Source organism: Oreochromis aureus, linkage group 1 (genome assembly GCF_013358895.1).
Source record: "Oreochromis aureus strain Israel breed Guangdong linkage group 1, ZZ_aureus, whole genome shotgun sequence".
Taxonomy (NCBI): domain Eukaryota; kingdom Metazoa; phylum Chordata; class Actinopteri; order Cichliformes; family Cichlidae; genus Oreochromis; species Oreochromis aureus.
The window spans coordinates 13,496,837-13,507,750 of NC_052942.1; the positions used below are offsets into that span (position 1 = coordinate 13,496,837).

The window sequence follows — 10,914 nt, forward strand, 5'->3', positions numbered from 1 at the left end:
CAGAGGCTCAGATTTTTGCATTTCATTTGCATCGATGGAATTTTGTTCGTTTTGCTCCTTTGGGATTTTAAGGGAGGAAGCTTTGGCTTCTTCCAGCTCTCGCTCAAGAGTCTCTACCTTCGAATCATTGGAGCAGAGCTGGGATTTGAGGTCACTGATTTCTGTTTTGCGTGCCTCCTGCTCCTGCCTATGTTTAATGGCCTGTTCTTTGAGCTGATTTTGAGCTGCTAGGAGCTGTTTCTGGAGCATCTCTATCTGCTCTTGTTGAATCCTACATTGGACCTCAAATTCAGCCTCCTTAGAGGACTTCAGGCCTACAGAGTCAGTGTGTGAAGCCTCTTTGGTTTGAGTGGTAGACTCACACACTGCTCTGTGGCAGGGTGGCTGATTTGGTCCTGCAGGGTAAGCATCACCTCATCAAGTTTGACAATTGCTTCATTGTCATTTGTGAGAGCCTCTGTCTCTGTCTTATTGCTAGAAGCCTCCTCCAGCTGCTCTACGAGGTCTTTAATTGTTTCCTCATGATGTCTTTTGTTGTCATGCATTTGTGCATGAAGGTTGTTCACCTGAAACTGGTAATAAGAGGCCATCTTGTTAGCAGCTACCATTTTCCAATAAAGGGCGTTCTGATAGTTTTGGGAGACTTGCAGTTGCTGTCTGAGAGCAGCAATCTCGTGCCATGGATTAAAGTGGACTCTTTCCTGATGGGGTGTAAATGTGGGATTGGGCTGATGTTGCCAAGTCCCTCTGTTAGGCCCAGGGTTCTGTCCGCTGGGGTTATTCACATTTCCCTCTCTCTTCATCTTCATATCCTCCTTTGCTTCTGAAAGAGTGAGGGATTCAGGGTTTTGCCTTTCAGAAGATGCTTCAGTGTTTTCTGGTATTTCTGGCATTTCTTTATTACTCGGGTTTGTTCCATCAACCATGTTGTTTTGAGCTTCTAGAAGAGCCCGAGCATATGCCGAGTAATTGGTCTTCTTGGTTCCTCGGCCACTCTTTTCTCTTTTTGCTTTTTGGTTTTCTTTGGTTTCACAACCATTTCCTTTTGAGCTTGTGCCACAGAAGACTTTCCAGGATTTGGTCTTCCGGCGTTTTCAAGCTCATTTTTTGGTCTTTGCAAGATAGTTATTTTTGGTGTGACGACCATTTCTGTTTGAGCTTGTGCCACAGCAGACTTTCCAGGATTTGGTCTTTCAGCATTTTCAAGCTCATTTTTTGGTCTTTGCAAGATAGTTATTTTTGGTGTGACGACCATTTCTGTTTGAGCTTGTGCCACAGCAGACTTTCCAGGATTTGGTCTTCCGCGTTTTCAAGCTCATTTTTGGTCTTTGCAAGATAGTTATTTTTGGTGTGACGACCATTTCTGTTTGAGCTTGTGCCACAGCAGACTTTCCAGGATTTGGTCTTCCGGCGTTTTCAAGCTCATTTTTTGGTCTTTGCAAGATAGTTATTTTTGGTGTGACGACCATTTCTGTTTGAGCTTGTGCCACAGCAGACTTTCCAGGATTTGGTCTTCCGGCATTTTCAAGCTCATTTTTTGGTCTTTGCAAGATAGTTATTTTTGGTGTGACGACCATTTCTGTTTGAGCTTGTGCCACAGCAGACTTTCCAGGATTTGGTCTTCCGGCGTTTTCAAGCTCATTTTTGGTCTTTGCAAGATAGTTATTTTTGGTGTGACGACCATTTCTGTTTGAGCTTGTGCCACAGCAGACTTTCCAGGATTTGGTCTTCCGGCATTTTCAAGCTCATTTTTTGGTCTTTGCAAGATAGTTATTTTTGGTGTGACAACCATTTCTGTTTGAGCTTGTGCCACAGGAGACTTTCCAGGATTTGGTCTTTCAGCTTTTTCAAGCTCATTTTTTGGCCTTTGCAAGATAGTTATTTTTGGTGTGACGACCATTTTTGTTTTTGCTTCTGCCATTTTAGATGTTTCAGCGTTTGCGTCTGCGTTTCTCTGCGTCTGCCTTGTCTTTGTTTTAACAACCAGGTTGTTTTGTGTTTCTCCCATCTGAGATTAACTAAAGTTGGTTGAGTTTCACCCCTATTTAAGGGATTTGCCAGTAGAATGTGCACTGTGACATCACCACCTGTTTCTTTGAAGTGCTGTTCCTTTGAAGTTCCATGATTGGAACAATTCAAAATAAAATGCCCACAAACCTACTGTAAAGGAAAGGCTTTTATTTTGTAGCACCTACTGAAATAACACTGTAGAAACTACTGTACAGGAATTGCAGTAAAAATAAAACAAAAGAAAATATAAGTGTTAAAAAAACCTAACCAAAGTAGAAGACGACTGTTCAGTTGAAAAGTATTCGACATTTTAGAGATTCTCACGCATGAAAACTTCTTTCATAATTTAACTAGGACAGGTGGAAAACTTTTATATTTAGTGAAATATATTTATTAACACTATCCAATAAGAGTTACTGAATGTCTGTAGGCAGTGAGATCTTGGTGGTTGCCGAGGCGACAAAATGTCATCTATGTTTTGTTTTAAATTCATTTTCATTGCTAAATCTAAGAATTAACCGACTACAGAGAGAGACGTTAATAGAGGTTTATTAACTCTTACCATCATATCCACTGTGGAAAAATCTGTCATATTTAGCATAATATATTAGTCATTTGAACAATCCAAGTATGCAAAGTAAAATTCACAGGAGAGCTTATGAGACCACAAACACTGTTGAGGTCCAGTTCAGAGACACAGGTTTTTTGGAGGTGAAGCCTAGAGGCCAGCTGGCAGCTACAGATTTGCCTAGATTTTAGATTTACATCTGCTTTTTTTAAACATTATGAGTAAACTAATGCAGGTATGAGAATCAGGCATAGGCTGTGTTGAAAGGTGTCTATTAAAACTGTATTAAATGTATATGTATTACATTTTTAAAAATAAGAATACACATTTTATGCCACAAACCTGAGTTGTCATATACATCTGTGAGTTTTATGTGCACAACAGTATGCACATGTTGTCTGTGCATGTGCACGCATGAAGAATTTGACATTGCAGCATCTATGAAAGTGTTCATTGTGTAGAACTCACAACCCAAACCTCTACTAGAAAACTGTCTAAAAGACTAGTTTTAGTATTTAAACTATCGTTTGTAGTTTTTCTGAGCAAAATTCCCAACTGTTAAGATCTCATTGATATTTGTTGATGCTGTCTCCACTGAGTAAGCAGCAGCACCCTCTGATGTTTGTGTGCAGAAGTGGAAAAGGTTACAGCACCTGGTATTGCATAAACAGATTGTTTTGATTTTGTGCATGACTGATGATTATTTTACATTTTTGTATTTTTAATGATAACTTTATTAGGTTTTCAGTGTCCCTTATTGCAGAATAAAGGTCTCTTATGAAAGTTTGTTTGGGTTTTGGGGGTTTCATCTTTAGCTCCATTCTAAGAAAATGAGCAGCTTCAAGTCTTCTCAATGTAGGACACATACAGTATGTCATGCTGAAATATAGAGCACTTACAGTAGAACCCAGTACAAGCAAACTACAAACATTTGCATTCCCTGCGAAAATGCTGTGTTAACGCTGTACGGTTGAAACTGTCTGCTGAAAACAGCTGAAAAAGCTGAAAATAGCAGAAAATAGCTGAAGAAGCTGAAGTCAGTATCTGAAAAGTTGTTGAAATTGTAATACCTTTGCAGACGCATAACAACTTATCAAAAATGTAATAACTTTGTAGAAATGAAATTTCTAAGAAGAAACAAAATAACTTTGCAGAAACATAGTGACTTGGCAGAAATAGTACAACATAGCAGAAGTAATGTAATACAGCAGCATGTTAATATTTAGCACAAACATAACAACTTGGAAGAAATGGTGTAAGAGTATAACTTAATATAAAGTAGTATAATAGCATAACTTAGTAGAAATGCAACATAATAGCAGAAATACTATAATTTAGGAGAAAAGTAATAACTTAAGCAGAAATATTAGAAAAGCAAAATGGCCAGCTGAAAAAAAGCTGAACAAGGTAAAGTTCCCTCAGAACTACTTGTTGTTCAACTGTGAAAAATTGAACTGGTAAAAAGTTTTAAAAAGCAAGAAAGAACAGCCAGCAGATACACACAATTAGAAATATGGACACATGTGCACACACACTTATGCACCCAGACACACACATACACACACACACACACACACTGAGCGGCAGAGGTGGAAAGAGTACTCAAAATTTGTACTCAACTACAAGTACTGTTACATTGGTTAAATTGTACTCAATTACAAGTAAAAGTACTGGTGTTAAAAAAATACTTGAGTAAAAGTACAAAGTACTCTTCTCAAAAACTACTCAGAGTATTCATTACTTTTTAACCGATGGGTGTTTTATTGTGTTGTCAATAGCAAGTTTAAACTGACAGAGAGGGAGAGCGAGAGACAGATTTTGTGTTATAACCTTCACGTTAGGGACGCACAGTGTGAGCACTCAGGTCGCATCAGAGCATCGGGCCGTATAGTGTGAGACCCTGCATCGTGACCTACGAACCTCTAACCCCTGCGAGTCAGTTGTACAGTTTGAGCAGGAGCTGAATAACGTGACTGAAAAAATTGCACAGTGTATGCCCAGCTTAAGGGGTCACCTGGTCCAGCCCTAACTATATGCTTTAGCAAAAATGAAAGTTTTAAGACTAATCTTAAAAGTAGAGATAGTGTCTGTCTCCTGAATCCAAACTGGAAGCTGGTTCCACAGAAGAGGGGCCTAAAAACTGAAGGCTCTGCCTCCCATTCTACTTTTAAATACTCTAGGAACGACAAGTAAGCCTGCAGTGCGAGAGCAAAGTGCTCTAATGGGGTGATATGGTACTACAAGGTCATTAAGATAAGATGGGGCCTGATTATTTAAGACCTTGTATGTGAGGAGCAGGATTTTGAATTCAATTCTGGATTTAACAGGAAACCAATGAAGGGAAGCCAATACAGGAGAAATATGCTCTCTCTTTCTAGTCCCTGTCAGGACTCTTGCTGCAGCATTTTGGATAAACTGAAGGCTTTTCAGGGAGTTTTTAGGACATCCTGATAATACTGAATTACAGTAGTCCAGCCTTGAGGTAATAAATGCATGAATTAGTTTTTCAGCGTCACTCTGAGACAGAATATTTCTAATTTTAGAGATGTTGCACAAATGGAAGAAAGCAGTCTTACATATTTGTTTAATAAGTGCATTGAAGGACATGTCCTGGTCAAAAATGACTCCAAGGTTCCTCACAGCGTTACTGGAGGCCAAGGTAATGCCATCCAGAGTAAGAATCTGCTTAGATACCATATTTCTAAGATTTTTAGGGCCGAGTCCAATAACCTCAGTTTGATCTAAATTAGAAGCAGAAAATTAGAGGCCATCCAGGTCTTCATGTCTTTAAGACATTCCTGCAGTTTAACTAATTGGTGGGTGTTATGTGGCTGCATGGATAGATAAAGCTGGGTGTCATCTGCATTGCAGTGAAAATGCATGCTATGCCTTCTGATGATACTGCCTAAGGAAAGCATGTATAATGTAAACAGGATTCAAGATCATGCCTTGTGGTTTCTTTTTCACTAAATATGAGAAATATTATGAGATATTGCTCTTAAATATAACTAACTAAAGCTTTCAAATGTAGTTGTATTTGTCTCGGAGATGTACCAGAGTAGAACTTTAAAAAGTGATGTGAAATGGAAGTAATACTTGGCACTGTATTTGATTAAACTGAGTTAAAGTCAACCATCCAAATGTAATATATTTAATGTTGGCTCTATTTATATTGTAAAACATGAAATACCTACTTCTACGTTATACCCTCTATAGGCAGTTCTATCCTGTGTTTCACAGTAATTACAGTTTTGTAGCTGGCTAGGCTCGGAGCCTTTTGGATCCTGTATCATTCCTCTATCGAGATCTGCTTTTCTTGCTCAGGCCCATAGTGTTTGTCATCTGGCTTATTGTTCAGTACGTGAAATCTAAATAATCTGTTCGAGGTGTTTTGTAATTAGTAATTTTGTATCATAATATACACAGTCATTTAAGAACTTTCAAAGGACACACATGATTTTTTTAAAGCAATGTTTTAATAAATTATTAAATTAGTTTTAGTGTTCATGCCATGCTAGTTTGCCATGAACTCTAAAACTGTAGATACACGAGTACTGGGAGTTGCCCCAGTTGTCATGAATCCGTAGTGTCACGTACTTCACCACACTGATGTTAGATTGCTGTGAGACAAGAAAGATAAATAACAGTTAGTTGAATAAAACATCTGTGACGGTTAAAAGGGTGACAAGATGGTAAATTTAGAGATATTGTCATTACTACAAGAGGATATAGGGGATAATCTACAATTATTATTTTCTAAAAAGTTTGTGAAAAAAAGTGGATGTGCATGTGAACAATGGCACAGTGGACTCACAGCTATTTTAAATGTTTGAAGCGGCCCTCCCTTTGGGTCATATTGGAAGGTACCCAGATAAATGACTGGATCCTCAGTATGTCGATTTCCCTGAGACACAAAGAGATGCATATCAAGTTTTCCTATAACATACTGTATATGTATGCAAAAGGTCAATCATGTGGTACTGAGGAATCTGTGACTTACAAATACTGAAAACGTCCTGGGCGCACTTGACACGGTCAGATCTGGAGATAGCATCTGTGGTATGTGCCCCAGTGACACGTGGCTGATGGTGATGTATTGGGCCAGTTCAATTGAAACCTGTCCCTGGCTACCACCAAACGCCCAGCACTGACCCGGAAGCATTGGTGCCCGGCCCTAAAGAGGGGAAATAAAAGGAAAATAGAGTTGAGTAAAGGGCAAAGCGGTCGGACTGTTATATGATGAGATATTTGCTTTGTGGAATACGTGTCTTTACCTCAAGAAGGATTCTTGGGCTTATGCGTGGTCGCTGGTTGGGACAAATCAACGTGAAACCAAAGATTCGTAGCAACGGTTTGTCAGGGGGATAGCTTTCTGACGTCTTATCGTCAATGATTCTAGCTCCTATAGATAAAAAAACAGTGAGAAAGAAATTCCGAAACAACCACATATTTTTTTTGGACCTAACTGGCAGTTTGAGTTTCTGACTTACCGAGTGACTCCAGGGCAAAATTTGGCAACCTGTCTGCAACCGGAACTACAAAGTCGAATTTCTCTTTCAGACTGGCCAGTTCACTTTGAAGCTCCTCCAGTTGTTTCCAAGCCTCCTTGGAGCTTGTAGTGAATATCTATAATTGCAAAAATAATTTGTTTATGTTTAATGTAAACACCTTTACGATATTACTTTCTGTTCAGGATTGTTTTCCTTTTTTTGTTCTTATAAACTGCATAAGTGTGCCATACCTTTGTCATGATGACAGAGGGGATGCCGGTGAAAATTGCCAGACTGAAGACTAGACCTGGTGGATGAAGAGAAATCATGTGGTGAGATGTTAATTCAAAAGAAAATCACATATTGGTACTGGAGAGGATGCAATGGTTTGTGGAAAGGGATCATTTACCAAAAGAGAAGACCAGAAGGATGAGGAGAAATGTTTTTCTTTTTGTTGAGCCAAATCCAGGCTCCGCGTCACTTGTACAAATGTCATGTTCCAAGTCATGTTCCAAGTCAAGTTCCTCGCCGTTTCGGAAATGAAATCGACGCCTTTTGAAAACTCTGAATGAAATAAAACCAAATGAGAACAAAAGTATGTTTGAGAACTGCTGACTGTTTTATGAAAGCATACATGACATGGGTGTATACACATGTTTGACAGCAAAAAAAAATATGCATACAAACACCTACTGATGCAGTGTCTCCTTATAGGAGATGACTGGTTCGTTGGTACTATTATAATAGCCAGTAGATTGTAACCGACTGCTTTTTCTCAGCATAGCTGTGAAAGACAAATATGGGAAGGATTGTTTTTTAAATACAAATATAAAACATATATTCTGCAACAAAATCTTGCAGACCTTGTTGCCTTCTTTGGGAAATCATATTTTAAAGATTTGGTACTTACTTTCGCCAAATAATCAGAAAAATCAGTAAATAAACTCAGATAAACGGGAGTCGTTGCAGTGAATGCTGTCCTATCGAGACCTCTTGCTGCTAAATTAATCTTGCAGATTCGAATATTTGACGTCATACGAAATTTTTGCTCTTTCCACCTTATGACGTACACGTATTCCAAGCGCATGCGCACAGATGGTAAACAACGCTAACTGAAGGTACAGTATCTGAGTTGGGTTGAAATGCTCTTCAGATGTTCCAGCTTTAATCTTTCTTGTGTTGACGTGATTCGACACTACTTACCATTAAGCTGCGTACACACTGGAAGCTATTTGGTCCTCGTGCATCGCTACGCAGCTGCCAGCCGGTCCCATGCGGATGTCCGAGGCTCCGGTTGCCTAGGTGACCATTTGTTTACGAGCAGGTCAGAGGAAAAAAGTTGGAATAAATTGCGATGAGCTGTGAAATCAATCTAGTTTCTTCTTTTTTCCATGTTTGTCGGTAATGCAGAACCCTTATGAGGCAGATCTCTTTTGTTTGTGTCCATGATTTATACGTCACACATTTTTAAAGGCTCGTGGAGTCTGATAACAACTCCAACAACCAGGGTGCTAATTCCTCTCGCATTGCTCAACTGCAGCAATACAGTGGTTTGCATATTGTCATGGGGTGTGTGAATGGGGCTTAGGCGAATGAGAATTGACATCAGCCACAAAGAAATGCTTGCTCTTCCATGCATATGTTCTCTGAGATTGAGGGTTTTAGCACATGGCATAATGTGCAATTATGAGTCCCATTGGGATTTTACTCAGTCTCATCCACTTTACTGTTTGCAGCGTATGATATGCAGCAGACATGCTCATAAAATCCCACAGAGTAGTAGGACTTTAGACATAAAGTATGCTGTTCGTCTTTAGAATGAGAAAAAAAAATATTAAGACTCTGATGTTCAGGATTAATGAGCTTTAATTATTTTATGAGATATATATTATTCTATTTGGTTGAGTAAGCAACCTACATTGACAGAAAGATAAATTGTTCGAGCTATATGATTGTAATAAAGGAAAATAGCCGCTGGGTGGTGCAATTGTACCTTTTTCTCTCTATTCTCAAAGGCTGCTGATTCCCCCCTCTTTGGTTGGAATACTCAGATCTGTGGCTGCTGACATGCCTCAGTGTGAACCTGAAAATGTGTGTTTATTGAAACATATCCAAACGTGCACAGTATTTTTTCACACACATACTTTTGTGCTTGTGTCTTTCTTTCTTTGTTGCATCCCAAAAATGGCCAACCCTGAATTTAAATCTGAGTGTTGTTGCTGACCATGGGATAATCTATTATCTTCTTGTAAAAGGACAACGTATTACCAGGTGGATTATATACGCTAATCAGAGTGAATTCAGATCCTTCTATCTTTCCCCCAAATTGCGACACCCTCCCCCCTTACATTTTGATTTATGCAATGAGAAGAATATTCTAGTGAAACCCATCTTTTGCAGGTTTTTATGTTCTGTGTCATCTAGATGTGCCTCTTGTAAATATACATTATCTGCCTTCTCTTTTTTCGTGTTTGATAATATCTTGAAGCATTTCATAGGGTTGAGTATTCCACTGACATCGAAGGAGATAATTTTTATAATTTTTGTACCATATCTAGCAACAAGCAATAAGTCTGCTACATTGAGCCTGGAAAAGAGGCCTTAAAAACTAAAAGAAAGTAACTTTGTGATATGAACCAAAAACTCTTCTGGGGAACATATATTTGCAAAACAGTGGTTTCCAAAGTAAGGGTGTTTATGAACGGTGTCTTTAGCTTGCCAGATTAAATATCTGGCTTTGGGGGGGGAGGTCCCGTTTTGCAGAGGAAGGGCCCTCCATGGTGTTTTAGTCCATTGAAAACAATTGTTCATGCCATTAGGAAAAGAAAAGGTCCTCAGTTGTAAGGTTTTATTTACTCAAAAAGGAAGCAAAGAGAAAAATATTTTCACTTTTATATGGGATGCTCAAATGCAATCAGACATGTAGGAGGGGGAGGTAAATCAGGGTGGATAACAGTACCGTACCTTTTGTTTATAACTACTTTTTATTATTATTTTGGTTCTTACTGAGGAGATTTCCTTCTGTAAATCTTGACCGGGAGTCCTCGGTCCTTCAAATCTTTTGTTCCCTCCTCCCTCCTCGTAGAATACCCTGAGCCTGGCTGGGTACGGTGTCTGGAAGCGGATTTTCCTCTCCCTCAGTGCCCGCTGCACTTCTTTGTATTCTTTTCGTTTATTCAGCACAGCTGTGGGATAGTCAAGATCAAAAATATATTCAGATCATTCACCATTATGGCTTTCTTTATCCATGCTTTGTGTAGAATATTCTCTTTTGTTTTGTAGTGGTGAAATTTGATCACTATCGATCTGGGTGTCTCAGCAGAAGCAGACTTGGGGGCGAGTGCTCTGTGTGCCCTTTCAATGTGCAGCTCAATGGCCGGTGGAATGTCCGAGTTTTCTCTAAGGAGTTTAGCCCTGTCTAGCACTGTCTTGCATTAGGTGGAACCCAGGGCCAACCACACCAGCATATGTTCTCACAAGGGGTCTGAGGATCTCATCTCGGTACCTAATGGCAGTCAGGCTACCTCTGGCAAGCATATGTAGGGCTGTGCAGCACCCCAAAGAAATGCCACCCCACACCGTTACTGACCCACTGCCAAACCAGTTATGCTGAAGGATGTTGCAGGCAGCAGAATGTTCTCCACGGCATCTCCAGACTCTGTCACATGTGCTAAGTGTGAACCTGCTTTCTTCTGTGAAGAGCAAAGGGCGGTAGTGGTGAATGCCAAACGTCCTGCACGGTGTTGGGCTGTAAGCACAACCCCCACCTGTGGACCTCGGGCCCTCGTGCCACCCTCATGGAGTCTGTTTCTGACCGTTTGAGCAGACACATGCACATTTGTGGCC

General features: G+C 39.8%; 1 protein-coding gene across 1 annotated transcript; it reads right to left on the reverse strand.

The window, feature by feature from the left end:
* Positions 1-6,075: 6,075 nt before the first annotated feature.
* On the reverse strand, positions 6,076-8,056 carry LOC116323970 (SUN domain-containing protein 2-like). Its single transcript, XM_031744477.2, has 9 exons — positions 7,979-8,056; positions 7,762-7,852; positions 7,478-7,632; positions 7,320-7,375; positions 7,069-7,204; positions 6,853-6,980; positions 6,579-6,752; positions 6,393-6,482; positions 6,076-6,198 (listed from the first exon to the last, which is right to left on the reverse strand). The coding sequence occupies exons 2-9, from the start codon at positions 7,848-7,850 to the stop codon at positions 6,076-6,078; spliced, it is 951 nt and encodes a 316-aa protein (XP_031600337.2). The 5' UTR covers positions 7,851-7,852; positions 7,979-8,056.
* Between the last annotated feature and the right edge of the window lie 2,858 nt (positions 8,057-10,914).

What these genes read in the sequence shown, in the direction of transcription:
- LOC116323970 (XM_031744477.2), bottom strand. Translation starts at nt 7,850, where the DNA reads ATGCTGAGAAAAAGCAGTCGGTTACAATCTACTGGCTATTATAATAGT. An exon ending in CCAGGACGTTTTCAGTATTT is followed by an intron (nt 6,483 to 6,578) that starts GTAAGTCACAGA and finishes TTTGTGTCTCAG; the next exon opens with GGAAATCGACATACTGAGGA. An exon ending in TTCAAACATTTAAAATAGCT is followed by an intron (nt 6,199 to 6,392) that starts GTGAGTCCACTG and finishes CTTGTCTCACAG; the next exon opens with CAATCTAACATCAGTGTGGT.